General features: G+C 37.2%; 1 protein-coding gene across 1 annotated transcript; it reads right to left on the reverse strand.

Annotated features, from left to right (window-relative positions):
- Nucleotides 1-4497: 4497 nt before the first annotated feature.
- Nucleotides 4498-14335, reverse strand: LOC135744533 (uncharacterized). Its single transcript, XM_065262726.2, has 7 exons — nt 13983-14335; nt 11230-11313; nt 9611-9699; nt 9241-9426; nt 7865-8002; nt 6336-6528; nt 4498-6219 (listed from the first exon to the last, which is right to left on the reverse strand). The coding sequence occupies exons 1-7, from the start codon at nt 14227-14229 to the stop codon at nt 5903-5905; spliced, it is 1254 nt and encodes a 417-aa protein (XP_065118798.2). The 5' UTR covers nt 14230-14335; the 3' UTR covers nt 4498-5902.
- Between the last annotated feature and the right edge of the window lie 1670 nt (nt 14336-16005).

Here is a 16005-nt window from a genome sequence, read left to right on the forward strand (position 1 = left end):
TCGCTACATTTTAAATCATATCCGTTACGGAGTATTTAAAAAAAAAAAAGCAAGGTGATAAAGACGCGCAACGGATGATTGATGGGCGGGGGAACGCGCAAAAAGAACCATGGAGACGGACGAGACAGGCGCGTGCTAATGCAGACCCGCCTCAGTTCAAATCGTATGAAAGAAACCCCAGGCCATATTTAAGCGACCACTTTCCACTGACGCAAAGCGAGTGTTTCTTTCATATGAAAGGTAGGATTCATGCTCTTGAGTGTTTGAAACGACCGGGTTTTTACCGCTCATTTGCACGCGTTTTTAATATCAACTTCAGAACGCCCTCGAGAATGCGCAGGTCATAGACATTGCAGAGAGAGAGAGAGAGAAAGAGAGAGAGAGAGAGAGAGAGAGAGAGAGAGAGAGAGAGAGAGAGAGAGAGAGAGAGAGAGAAGAATAAAGGTCTGACACCAGGTACCCAGGTCAGGGAAGCTAGAAGACAATAAATGTGTCAAAAGTATATAGCCATGGCACTCATATAAGCTCATTTAAACTATAGTTTAATGAAATAATGTATGTTACCAGCAATAAATCAATTACAAACTTACTATAGTGATTGTATTTACTAGCTGCTGACCACCTTCAAAAGTGCATAACTCAAATCTAAATTAATTAAACAATTCCATAAACGTTTCTTAGTTTAAAAAAGCTTTTTGTTATTGCACTTTAATTGTAAAGATGTTCCTACAATTAAAAACAACTAGTTTGAGATTTATATTTCCCTGTCGTTTTTGAACTATACTAGAATCCTCCACCTCTCCCCGCTTTAAAAAAAGTAACTTTTACTCTGAGTAAAGTTAAAATGATTTACTTTTTACTTTTACTTGAGTAGATTTTTAGACCAGTAACTTTACTTTTACTTAAGTAAAATATTATAAAAGTAACTTTACTTTTACTTGAGTACAATATTTTATTACTTTTTTCACCTGTGATATCTACTCAAGATGTTTGTTTTTTAAATACTAATTAGTGGTGTAACGAATTGCAGTTGATCCGTAGTAGTTATATGGGACCACCACTTGTCAAAAAGTGATTTATGACCCTGTCAATCACATTTGACAGGTAGTACACTCTAAAAACAAACGGTGCTATATAGCACCAAAAACGGTTCTTTGCTCGTAATCATAGAAGAACCTTTTTTAGTGCCATATAGCACCGGTGAAGCACCTGTGAAGCACCTGTGTAGAACCATTTAGTGCTATGTAGAACCATATGTGGTGCTATATGGCCCCTATCTGGTTCTACACAGGTGCTTCACTGGTGCTTCATCGGTGCTATATGGCACTAAAAACGGTTCTTCTATGATTACGAGCAAAGAACCACTTTTGGTGCTATATAGCACCGTTTGTTTTTAGAGTGTACCCAACCAGCTGTACAGGCTGTCCAGTTTTGAGTGTTGTATTTTATGGGTTTTTATCGGCTGTCCGGAGCTGTGTGTTTTTACGACTTGTCAATCAGCGCATTGTTTTTCCTGTGTGTGTGTTTTTTGTCACGCAAATGTTTCTCATATTTATTGATGTGAAAAAAAAAACTTTGTTGTTTTGGCTGTCTGGTTTCTTGGCTGTCAGTTTTTATGACCGGTGTTTCTCTCTCTCTCACTCCCTTCTCAAACCCTCAGACCCCAGCACGACTCACAGCGGGGGCCGGTGTTCAGCGGTCCTGTCTGCTTCTTTAGACGAAAACCTGTTTGTTTAAAACCTGGGAGGAGCAACCACTGACCCTCTTGCGTATTTGTAGTAATACTGTGGCTGTACAAATGTTAACTTTATTAGTCCAACGAAAGAAACATGGTTAATACACTTTTACTATAGTAAAAGCATGGTTCATTTTCATCGGGGTATTTTTGAGTTACATGTTTATACATAAGTATAAAATTTAGTATAAAATACAATAGTTAAACAATAGTTATACCATAAACTTTAAATATTTTGACTTTAAAATAAGTAGCTTTCGTTATTGACATGAACGTCAGAACCACCCGCCTCCCAAACGACCTGCGTTTGGGTCTAATGACGCTCTGCTCACTCCTCAACTTGGTAGAACACATTGTAAAATGTATTGTGAAACAAAACGATGAGAAAAAAAGATGGTAATAGTAAATAAAATTATATTGGACATAAGTTATAAGAATGAATGAAATATTGTTAACAGTTGTGGTGTGCGTAACTAGGCAACCACGTTTTCGTTCACGTTGCATGACGTCATCGAACTATGCGCAGAACGTGCATACTCTTTTGCTACACACTCAAAAGTATGTAGGTTTTCCTTACAAAAACAGCACATACTTTTAGGTCGTAGTATAAGTAGGCAAATTGGGACTCAGCAAGTGTTTCCCAATCCTGGTCCTCGAGGCCCCCTGACAGAAAGTTTTAGATGTCTCCTTATTTAAAACACCTGATTCAACTAATCAGCCTACTTCAAAAATGGTAAACATGTCTCCCTAACAAGCTGATGAGTTAAATCAGGTGTGTTAAATAAGGAGACATCTAAAACTTTTTGGGAGGGGGGCCTCAAGGACCAGGATTGGGAAACACTGTCGTAAAAAACATAACAGCTTTTAATTTTTCAATCTGGAACTAAAGGGGTCATGTATGTTTTATTACAGTCATATTTAGAATCAGTGCATAACGAAAAGTACAGTCTGACTCCTATAAATATAAATTATCATATAAATTGTTAGTATTTAGTATACTTTAAATATAGTATACATCAAGATACACAATAATAAGTAATAGTAATAAATAACTTTTATACCTTTATATCTGTTCAAGAATTTTTTTTATTAGGTTAAATCAAAAATCATAAGGGCTTGGAACTATAGAAAAGTAATGTACGAGCCTACATGAATTTATTAATATAATAATACTGGTCCCAATTTGCAAAAAGCCATCACAATGCTCTCTTCACATCATCACTGAGGGCTTGGGAGGGTTAAGCCCCCCTAAGAATGAAATCCTAGAAGCGCCCCTGAAGTAAACTATAACTCATTTTCATTGGTTGTATTTAACAGCCCCAGAGTAATTTTTTAAAGTTCCTAATTGATTAAACCTTTTTTGTTATCAAGTTATCAAACTGATTTAAAGTCTTTTAATTAAAATCGACAAACCCATACTGACTACAAATTTGCAGCCAAGATGTATTAATGTTGTTGTTATTGTTATATCAATACAACAACAATAATAATAATAATAATAATAACCATTAGGCTACAATAATATTATACAAACAATAATATACACTTTTATTAGACAGTAAAAATAACAAGAAAGGGCTATTAGATTTGTGTGATTTTATTTGGGTTATCTAGTTCACCAAAAGGTCAATACTACATCTGCACATGCTGGATGCATTGTATGGTCTTAATGCAGTAGTCACAAATGATTTGAATGATGAATTAAAAATTAATAGAATTTTTCCTGATGATGAAAAAATACTAACTTTCTCTCAACAGGTACTGTTTTGGAATAGTGAAAGCATAAGCACTTGCCTCTCTATGACAAAACACTATATTGTTTCATACCCTTTGTAGGTTGCTTTGAATAAAAGTGTCTGCTAAATGCCCAAATGTAAATGTGATTTTCTGTAGACCTCATCGTTGCACCGGGGTGGGATCAATTTCCAGCTAAAATTACTCCTTAAACCTTCATGTATAGCAGTAATTTTCTGTTCCTGGAGACCCACTGACTCTCCAGTACAAAACTCCCACAATGTCTTAGATTAGATGTTGCTGGTTAAGTGAATGCTGTATATGTTCTTGTTAATAAGATTTTTTCTTTGAAGTCATTTTCTCCATTTTCAAGTCCAAAGTACTTTTTGAATCTTGACTGCACTTCACGTCAACTTGATTCTGTTGTCATCTATTTGCTAAGCACTCTTGAAAAATAAAGTGTTCATGGAAATCATGAAACATTATTCACAGTCAGAGTCTCTTAGATATCGCTTTACATAATTGTGGATGTGACCTTTTGAAGGTGGCCTTGAAGTATTTTACAAAAAAACGTTAGTATATGTTTATATCAAATGACTGGATTTCCTTAGATAAAGACAACGGTTTTTACAATTTATTAATTTTAGTTAATGCTAAGTTCAGCCTTTAATATTAGGCTACATTTTTAAGATCAAAAGTTGTCGTCAATATTTCATCTTTTTGATGTTGACTTGTTTGTTTTTTTACCTTCTTGCATGTAAGCAGTGATCTACAGTAAACCAATAGGGGATTTAAATGGCGAATGTGCAAATTTTAAATGTACTTTTCACTTGAAAGAACCCTAAAATCCCTTTATTGGCTGTAAATCCATATGGTCCAAATCAAAATATTACTTTTGTTGTTGTTGGGTTTACTTTATGCATGGTGTAAGAACATGCTTTCTTTCTTTGTAATCAATCAACACATAAACATCTCTGACACAGTATGATACTGTTTATTAAAAGTGCATATTAATGATAATTGGACTTGAAAGATACAGTAAATGAGTAATTATCCACCCAAATATGTTTAAAAGATACAGTCAAACCAGAATTTATTTAAACACCTTCAACATTTCTCACATTATCAAAGTTTATTCACTAATAAAATATCATAAGAACTCAAGAGTTAAACTATTTGATTTAATATTTCACTTTAGCCATCCTTCTAGTAGACTGTTTTATTAATTAACTGAATAGCTGTCAGCTGTTATATATAAGCACACAATTAGAATACCAATTTAGGTCAACCAATAACCAAGCAATGCTTAATTTTGTTCAGTCTGTGGTGTAAAAGGTTGCATTAGCAATTAAAGAAAATAAGTTTGACTGTATATTGACTAGACAGTGGCCTGATCCCCTTTTGATGTCTATTGTATTGAACGCAATCGCCTCTTTGTCATCATGAAGATGTCTCTCTGCACTGTCTCATCATTATGGGAAGCTCTTATATAACACTTGATGAAAATAACAAACCTAGAAAAATGTCACAGGTTGTTTGCTTTTCTTTTTTTTACCACTATAAACTACTTCTGGTGCTCATTGTATGGAATTAAACGGAAGTCAAATCATCACACAAATTATTGTAAAAACATTTCAAAACGCTGAATTGTCATTAAGGTTGAAGTATAGAAAACTGCTCATTGTAAATAAACACACAGGCATAATTATTGCAACACCCCTTTAATAGTATAATATAATAGTGCAAGTCTTGGCTTGATTTTCAAACCTGGTACAAGATGGTACATTGCACTCTTAAAGGTGCTAAAAGTGGTTCTTTCCAGTGATGCCACTAATAAACCATTTTCCTTTACAAAGAAACTTTTGTGCAACATTGTGCAACATTAAATTTTAACACTTTTTTGTGGGGTGTAAAAAAGGGACACTCCACTTTTGAAAATATGCTCATTTTCCAGCTCATCTAGAGTTCAACATTTTGCAATCCATTCAGCTGACCACTTTTAGCATAGCTTAGCATAATCCATTGAATCTGATTGGACCATTAGCATTGCGCTAAAAATAACCAAATAGTTTCGATATTTTACCTATTTAAAACTTGACTCTTCTGTAGTTACATCATGTACAAAGACAGATGAAAAATGTAAAGTTGTGATTTTCTAGGCAGATATGGCTAGGAACTATATTCTCATTCTGGCGTAATAATCAAGGACTTTGATGCCGTAACATGGCTGCAGGAGGCGCAATGATATTACGCAGTGCCTGAAAATAGTCCCCTGCTATTAAAAGTTACCAAGTGAAGTGATGTTTAACTCTAGGGGAGCTGGAAAATGAGCATATTTCCAAAAAAGTGGAGCGTCCCTTTTAAGTTAAGCTGGAGTATTTTTGAGATAAACTGAGATGGACTGTTGTAAAAACATTTGGTCTTGGATGAGAATTATTGGTTTCCTGCTGTCCTGACAGACTTGTATCTATGCTGTTGGGCCACAAACCGAGCCTTCTCTATAGCCAGTTCAGTATCTTCCTCACTGATACCCAGATGCCACACAGCCCTGACTGCATTTCCAACATGAGAGAACATCAGCACCCGGACCCCCTGACCCAGAGCCTTCACCTCCTGCTCATCAACCCTTGCCATACGCTCACAGAACTCATGTAGGCTCATCCGCTGGTCCTGAAGCCAAAACCTTACAATGTTTGTTTCCACAGTGGCCAGGTCCAGCTGGTACAAAGCAGGTTGGCACTGTATAAGCGCTACAAGGAAAATAACAAGAAAGATTTATTCAGATTCTTAATCAAGATGTAGTGCATCAAATTGACAATTTTTATGCAATGTTGAAGGTTTAAGGAACTCAGTGGGGTTCGATCACCTTCAGCAAAGTGTCTGGCGTTCCTGTGGTCCTCTTCCAATCTGCCAATCATGTCTGACAGGGCGATCCTACCAGCTGCTGCTAAAATACCCGCTTGGCGCATTCCTCCTCCAAGTGCCTTGCGAGCACGAACTGCTCTCTCTATGAAATATTTTGACCCACAAAGCATGGTTCCTACAGGTGCTCCCAGCCCCTGCCAAACAGCAAATTAGATCAAATAAGCTTTTACGTTGCTGTATTGGGTTTTTGCTTGTTTTCTCCATTTCCAATATCTAAATAATTGTGTGTGTGCGTCGTATGCGCAGGGACATTATTGATTAAAATAGGGATCACAAAGACGGTAGGTGAAAACACCACACAGGGATTTAATAAGCGGATAAACCCTCCAGACAACAATCGACAATAAATACAAAACATTAGTATAAATAAATAAAGACATAAACACTGAGAAACAGCCAATAAGAGCAGATCTCAACATTAGTATTCATGACCCTTCACTGTCAGAAAAAAGGTACAAAACTGTACCTTTTTTGTCACTTGGGGTGGTACCCTAAGGTACCGTTTTTTTACAGTTATATAAACATTATACCATGTTGTACCATTTGGGGTACATTACTGTTCCTTAAGGATCTATTTTGTACCTTTAAATGTACAGTTAACTGTTTTGTACCCCTAAAATTTAACTGGTACAAAATTGTTCCTTAAGGTTCACAATTGGTCCTTACGGCAGTGGTTCTCAAACATTTTCCAAGTGCGGCCCCCCTTGTGTACGGTGCATTCCTTTGCGGCCCCCCCAAAGAAAATTTATGACAAAACTGTTCTAAAATTTAACATTTTAATTAAACAAAACATATTAAGTTATACAAAGTAGTGCTGTTGGTTAGTAGCCTTATGTTTTTAGGTTTAATTACACAGAATTCATGATAAATGAATATATTTTATAAAATGTCATAAAACCTGGGCCCCATGGCACCATCTCGCGGCTCCCCTGGGGGCCCCGGACCCCAGTTTGAGAACCACTGCCTTACGGTATAATATTGTACCCCATAAGGTACAATGTGTTTTATAAAGGCATAAAAGGTACCTTTTAGGGTACCACCCCAGCGACAGAGAAAGGAACAACTTTGTACCTTTTTTTCTGACAGTGTTTGAAATAATGTAATAATAGACCATTTCATTCTAAGGGTAAATCCAAGGGTTGTAAATGATCATGTAAAACTGTTTCTGGATCATTTATGCACTTAATAAAGCCACACAACTTATATGTAGATATCAGAGAACAATTGAACATATTATTTCAGTGGATTCTTTTATAATTAATTACATTTCTTACTCTATTTCTTACTGTATTTTGGTTGTTTTTAATGTTATGAAGGATATAACCACTGACTTTGTTCTTTAATATTGCGCAGAGGGCTTGCCTTAAACACAATATATAAACTCAAAATTATACTTAAATTTGCACAGAAAGTGTACGTATCTGAAGCAGAACAGCTGAGCTACACAACTACATATAAAGAAGCACTTACCTTGGACAGACACACACTGACTGAGTGGCAATGTTGTAGTATAACAGAGGGATGAACACCCTGAGCAACGGCTGCATTCATTAACCTCGCTCCATCCATATGCACTGCCAGATCAAACTTATCAGCCACAGAGCGAAGCTTTCCGTAAGAGAAACATACACTTACAGTCAGTTAGGTCGCTAGTCTTTTTTTAAAGACTAAACATTTGATTTTAGTTATAATTATTCATGTTTATTTATTATAAGTTATTTTGTGGTTTGAATAAGTTATGGTTAGGATTTGACATTACAGACATCACTTGAATTGACAAGAACTGCACACAGAAAGACCTACTGACCCAGCACAGGCTCCAACCGGGGACCTACTTGCTGGGCAACTATTTGAATATGGCAATGTTGGCAATGTTTACATTTTTAAACCCTTTTTTACTCTGGCAACACTTTTAGCTTTATTTTAATATGGCAACGTTTTCGTTTGAAAATCTTTATTTTTGAATATGGAAACACATTCATTTAAAAATCTTAATTTGTATATTTAAAAAAGAAATAAAAAATCTTACCTAGGAAAACTTTACTGCTGTTCATGAGAACTTACTAGTAAGATAAAATGTTTAATGAATATGGCCACAGGTTGAAGCGCTTCATTTCATTTCATTCCTTTTTTTATATATTTCCAAACTTTACTGGACATAAAGGAAGACAACGTTTTTTTTTTCATCAAATACAATCACTCATAGCTCCACCCAATGAATTTTATTATAGCTGTGCATTTTATTTTGAGTGCTAAAGTTTTTGCATTCATTCATTTAATCGCTGTCATGTAATGACTTAATTCAAACGTCAGATCAAGGCTATCTCACATCAGCTTTGGAGCAACAAACAATCCTGGAAAATCTTAATGTTAGGCTGTTACACACAGCAACACTCTTGCACGCGTCCATGGCACTGCCATCGGGTCCATAACACATAAGGGGACGTGATATGTGATATGAATTAATTCAAAATAATAAAAAAATGTAAACATTTATTCTCACAGACAACACAAGTTCCATGATTGGCTCTTCCTCAGATAAACGTGTTGTATGACCACAAAGCACCACAAAAGCGATTCAAGAGCAGACTGCCCCGTATGCTGTCGAATTGATTTTTTACCATCAATCTTATCCCTCTTAGAACATAAAGATGAGGAGTCATTTTACCACCAATCTTTTTCCTTCTATCACCCAATAATCTTTTTCAGTCGGCATTGGCCACTATAAAAAAACAATATCGGTCGACCATGCACTTGCACATACTAACCAGACATGATCATATCACACAACACAGAACTTTTTCTCTCGCAAACAATTAATGAACATATATGTTCTGGTCACTAACCTCTTGCAGGAATGAAAGTGGAAGGACTCGCCCTCCCTGAATATTGTGTGTGTTTTCAATGCAGACCAGTCGAGAGCGTGGGTAGTGCGGGTTAGGGTAACCATGACGGATCTTGGAGATCAGCTGGTCTAGATCAAAGGTGCCATCGGCTAGTGTAGTCACTGCTACAGAATGGATACCTGCCAGCTATAAAGATAAGAGAAGACAAGAACACATTTTAACTCATCAACTATAGGACCTTTTGCCCTCTATGGACTTCTTAGATGTATTAATGATACCAAGATTTTTTCAAAAGAACAAGTGAAATTAGATTTGTCATTTAAAAGAAAATGGATGTTAAAGAAGAAATGTATCACTCCGTTATTCATACCTGTGCACTTCCACCCTGCTCATAGATATAAATATGAGAGAGGTCACCAACTATCATCTCATCTCCCCTTTCTCTACAGTGGACCATAACTAAGAGAGAGGGACAGAGAGATGTGGCTGTGAGATCACACTGTGTGTTGGAAAGATATATAATTAGTATACATTTTGGCCTCTTGCCATAACGAAAAAATTTTATGGTTAATTTTTGTTAAACCATGAATACTGTAGTAAAATGCACAATGAAACTGTAATAAAACCAATTTGCCAATAGAAAACAGTATGTCAAAAAACATGGTTAATTTCGTTAAGGTAGTTATTATGCCATTTTTGTTACTAGGGTTACAAACTAGCGTTAACTGCCACTAGCAAGTAAATAGGTGACAAATGAGAGCTGCCCCTCCTCTCATACCTTTGGCAGTGCGCACTCCCTCAAGAGTGGTAGGTAAAAAGTACCAGTTATACATATTATTTTGCATTTATGTTAATAGATCCTCCTGAAAATGACACTAAGTTGTAATTGTTTACAGAATCGATGTTAACACACTAATGAAAGTGTCAATGTGCCAACACCAGTCACTCTGTTGGAAGTGCACCCAACTTTGAAAGTGTTTTTTTGTGTTTCCTTGTTTTGCAGTGTATACATCAATCAAAGCCGGCAATACATAGGCAGAGTAGGCAATAGGCTTTATGCCCAGCTGCATTTCTTCCTGAACTTCAGCCAGCTCCTTGTTTCCTGTCTGCCATTATTGGACAAACTGATTAATCCAGGTGTGCCTGACCTCAGTAGTCACAAACAAACTGATTAATCCAGGTGTGCCTGACCTCAGTAGTGACAACAACAATAATCAGACACACCTGGATTAATCAGTTTGTCCATTAATGGCAGACAGGAAACAAGGAGCTGGCTGAAGTTCAATTTTTTTTAAATATAAACATTAACCAAGCGACCACCATTACAACTGGTTTGTAAACCTGAGCTACATGATTTTTGTTGGCGTTTGATGAAAATTAAACCCCTGAAATTATATTATATGACACATGACATGCTGGAAGGCACACTTTGTGACCTAAAGAGTTGTCTTCTTTTCCTTTTCGACAGTGCTGCGGCGCTTGTGGCCTCTAGGGGCGCTAGACGTGAAAAATACATGTCTAACACCCCCTAGTGGCCAAAAAGTTCCATGGTGTGCCTTTAACATAAATTTAATCAATTTGATAACTTGATAAAACAAAAATGTAATGGGGAAAACATGTTTAATCACTGATTTTTTTACAGGGTAGAAAAAACACTTTCTCTGATTATTCTGAAAATGAGAGGGGTGTGAAGGGCGTTCAACATAAATTTTGCCTAGGGCCTCCAAATATCTTGAACCGGCCCTGACATTAATTTAACCTGAACCAACTAAATTGTGGTGAACATGACCCAACTAAACTGATTTAATTTGAAGGATATATATATTCTATTTTCAATTAAAACAAGTAAGCGTAATTTTTAGCGTAATGCTGCTCAAGACAAAGACCACAAAGCACTGAAGCTTTTACCAAGTTACAATTAAAAACGTTTCAAGTTTTAAATTAAACAAGTTATATTAATAACTCTCGGGCATCGTGCTTCAAACCTACCTGCAATTAGATTACCCATCGTTACTGTAGGGACAAATAAAGCAGCCTCCATACCAAACATATCAGCAGCTTCTTTTTGTAATTCTGTAGAAAAAGAATGTTGTTCAGTTGTTAAAGCATAAACATCAAGTTTCTGTAGCTCAGCTTGTAAAGCATTGTATTAAAAGCACAAAGGTTTCATTCCCAGGAAGCACACACCAAATGCAAATAGCATTTAGTATTTACACTATACACTCACCTAAAGGATTATTAGGAACACCATACTAATACTGTGTTTGACCCCTTTCACCTTCAGAACTGCCTTAATTCTATGTGGCATTGATTCAACAAGGTGCTAAAGCATTCTTTAGAAATGTTGGCCCATATTGATAGGATAGCATCTTGCAGTTGATGGAGATTTGTGGGATGCACATCCAGGGCACGAAGCTCCCGTTCCACCACATCCAAAAGAAGCTCTATTGGGTTGAGATCTGGTGACTGTGGGTGCCATTTTAGTGAACAGTGAACTTATTGTCATGTTCAAGAAACCAATTTGAAATTATTCGAGCTTTGTGACATGGTGCATTATCCTGTTGGAAGTAACCATCAGAGGATGGTTACATTGTGGTCATAAAGGGATGGACATGGTCAGAAACAATGCTTAGGTAGGCCGTGGCATTTAAACAATGCCCAATTGGCCCCACTTAGGGGCCTAAAGTGTGCCAAGAAAACATCCACACCATTACACCATTGCATTAATGAGAAATTGAACAGGTGTTCCTAAAAATCCTTACAGCTCCTGTTCTTTATGTGTTTTTGAAGCTTTGATTGTGTTTACAGTGTGCAATATAACATGTTTTCATGTTTCACGTGTAAAAAACGCGGTATTTTTCACACAATTTACTGTATAGCGCTGTTTTCACTGTCCTCAAGACGTGCTGATGTCTTCCTTGTTCTATGAAGTCCCTCCTTCAGAAATACGTATCGAGTTCTGATTGTGTATCGAGTTCTGATTGTGTAGTCTGTTTCGTGTCTTGTGATTCGATAGCAGCTTAGCTATTAAAGCAGGAAATTGTTACCCCCTAAATCAGGGGTGGGCAGTCGTGGTCCTGGAGGACCACTGTCCTGCAAAGTTTAGCTTCAACCCTCATCAAACACACCTGAAAAATCAATTGAATGGCTGCAGGATGACTTGGAAATGACTTCCAGGTGTGTTTGATTAGGGTTGGAGCTAAACTTTGCAGGACAGTGGCCCTTAACGTTTAATTTTGGTCAGAATCTGATTTTGGAATAATGTGGATTTTGGTTGGAATCTGACATTGGAATAAAGTTGGATTTTGGTCAGAATCCGATGTGGATTAACTTTGGATTTTGGTTGAAATTTGACGTTGGAGTAATGTTGGATTTTGGTCACAATCTGACATTGGATTAACGTTGGATTTTGGTCGGAATCTGATGTTGGATTTTGGTCCGAATCCGACATTGGATTAACGTTGGATTTTAGTGGGAATCCGACGTTGGATTAACGTTGTATTTTGGTAGGAATCCGACGTTGGAATATCGTTGGATTTTGGTCGGAATCTGACGTTGGAATAACCTTGGATTTTGGTTGGAATCTGACGTTGGAATAACGTTGGATTTTGGTCGGAATTTGACGTTGGATTAACGTTGTATTTTGGTCGGAATCCAACGTTGGAATAACGTTGGATTTTGGTCCGAATCTGACGTTGGAATAACGTTGGATTTTGGTTGAAATCCGACGTTGGATTAACGTTGGATTTTGGTCAGAATCGGAATCCGACGGTGGATTAACGTTAGATTTCAGTCAGAATCCGACGTTGGATTAACGTTGGATTTTGGTCGGAATCTGACGTTGGAATAACGTTGGATTTGGGTCGGAATCTGACGTTGGATTAACCTTGGATTTTGGGATTTTAAAGAGAGAGCACATTAAGACCGTATTGACTCGTATGATGGGCGTCTTAAGCACAAACACACACTCATGTTAACATATTGAATTCAGCTGTATACTAGGTTGTTTTAACTCATGGTTGGGTAAATATAGACAAACCGAACCGTCAACCTATAACATTTCCATATTCAGCCCAAACATGGGTTGAAACAACCTAGCACACTGCCAGTGGGGTAAGCAAATTTTTCTTGAATTTTTCTTGAATTTAGTGTTTAAGAAAAAATTGTAAGATTTTTTGCTTACCCCATTGGCAGATTTTGTTTCTTTTGCTTGTTTTTTGTACAAAATCATTTAAATTTGATATTTTTGGTCTAAAAACACAACTTATTTTCTTGGGTCGTTTTGCTCATCAAGAAAAAGCATCTTAATTTAAACTTCGCAGGACAGTGGCCCTTAAGGAGTCATCAAATCCCCCTGCTGAAAATAACAATAAAAACCATCACTGAATTTTTTTTGGGATTTAGTGGTTATAATAGAAATTGTTTTCGTTTTAATGGAAACTATTCATGGATGTCTTTAATGCAATGGGTGTTATTGGTGGGATATTTTCTAGTAGATTTTAACCAACATAACACCATTGAAACCCAGTGAAATAAAACCCAAAACACACTACATAAAGAAATATTTTAATGGTTTTAATGGTCAACAGCTGATGGCTCATAACCTAATGAAAAGCATTAGATTTGTGTTTTTTCAGCTGTTCTATGGGTCACCTGCTTTTAAAAGTCTATATAAAAATAATGAATGAACAGAAATTTATAAAGAGTGGCAAAACATTAGATTAAGTAAAGTCATCTCTAACCATTAACTGCTGGGTCCTCTGCAAACACATCATCCCCGAGCTCTGCCTCCGCCATAGTTTTGCGCATGGCAGCTCCAGGTTTGGTTCCCGCATCGCTCCGGAGGTCCACGGTGCGCACACCTGATCCCTGGGTCACCCGAGATAGTCCCCTAAACATCTGCGCAGGATTCATGTGGAAAACACGCCTATGTTTGGGTAAGCAGTGTTGGAATAAACGAGCTGAACAAGTAAATGTTTTGGAGTTCATGTCTTCTTTTCAGCTATATCCCACAATAAAATTTTGCTTCACTGAAGTGAGGGCAAGTTGTGGTGCTGAAAAAAATGATTGCTGGCAAATTATAACTACTCTCATACTTCCCTATGGTTAGAGTTATAAGTAATTCAAACATGAGAGGTGACAGGGGCATTTATAAGCAATTTAAACCCCCTGCCGCGATTTTAACCGGTATCACTGGGTTTGTCACACATTGATTTATGATGGGAAAATGCCCTCACATCCCTCATAAATGGAGACCGGTCTTGCCAGTCAACCTTGGAAGAACCAACTCGGAAGAATTCAGAATTCGAAAGATTTTGAAAAACACCCAGGGCCGGTGATTGCTATAGGCGAACTAGTCGGTTGCCTAGGGGGACAAATGTGTTTGGGGCGCCGGCGCCCTCTGGTGTCACAGGGGGAAGGGGAGTTGCGTTAGGCAGGTGCTCATCTGCTGGCGCGTTGATCTAAAATGAAGCGGCCTACTAAACCCTCTGGCCCACACGGACGAAAATGGAAAAAAGGAAGAAGATAAGAAGAAAGCCCAGTATAGAGGTAAGTCTTATCATCAGTGCTGTGACAGATTGCAGTTGATCCGTATGGATCACGACCCACGTTTCGGCTCGCTTGCGATTCAACGGATTAATACGCAAATTTATATAGGGGAAAGTTTATCATTTGCACATGTTTCAAAGGCTTGCAAATGTTAACATTCATTTTACACAATTTAACCATAAAAATGCGGTTTTCTGTACGCACAGACACACATGCGGTTGAATGTGATTGATTGGTCCAGCTCCAGTCAGACGTGATCATCCCTGTGCATGGGCGTTTTTCCACTAGAGACGAGGGGGACACGTCCCTCCACTTTTCAAAATCACAATCGTGTCCGCCCACTTTCAAAGTCGTTTCTTTTGATTTTTTTCCTACTGCACGTTGTCTTAACCAAGGATGAACAGGACCGAAAAACAAGGAGAGTCTGCCTCTGTTGATGCTTAGGACGAATCTAATGGCCCATAAACATTTCAAGTACCCAGCCATTGACTGTGCCGCATGCACAACACCCTTATCTGGGCCCACTCTCCCACGCTGTGCCCTGTTTTTAGTTTTTAGCGATGAGTGAGATGTGAACTACAGAAGAGAAAGGTGTAAATACAACAAATAAGTGTTGATTCTGGGACAACACACTAAATGCGTTGTTACAGAATCCACCCATCTCTGTGTTATTATTGAACAACACATGTTGTGTTAACAACTTGTGTTTTATTTTAACACAAAATCAACACAAAATGACACAATGTGTTAAAATTACACATAATGTGTTAAAAGCTTAACACATCATTTCTAAGAGTGCATAAAACAACATATTTTAACTTGTATGCTCGTGTTCATGAAAGTTCATGATTAAAACTAAACATGTGAACGAAAACGATTATTATCATTAAAACATGAAATGACGGATAATAAATTGATGGCAGAATTTTTACAAGTGAAAACAGCTTACGCAACCTCTGGTGTGTGTGTGTGTGTGTGTGTGTGTTTCTTCAACAGTAACATTTTCAGCATTTTAGCTAAGCAGTAATGATTATTCATCACATGATTAATGTCTGTTTACTGTCCTGCATTACAACAGTAAGTGTTTGATTTTATGTAAAAAATTTTAGCACAAGCCGCCCGCCACTCATAGCTCAAAGGGACACTCCACTTTTTTAAAAATACACCGGGTTCCAAATTATTATGCACATGCCATTTTTGTTTATTTTTCCAATA

The sequence above is a fragment of the Paramisgurnus dabryanus genome, chromosome 1 (genome assembly GCF_030506205.2).
Source record: "Paramisgurnus dabryanus chromosome 1, PD_genome_1.1, whole genome shotgun sequence".
Classification (NCBI taxonomy): domain Eukaryota; kingdom Metazoa; phylum Chordata; class Actinopteri; order Cypriniformes; family Cobitidae; genus Paramisgurnus; species Paramisgurnus dabryanus.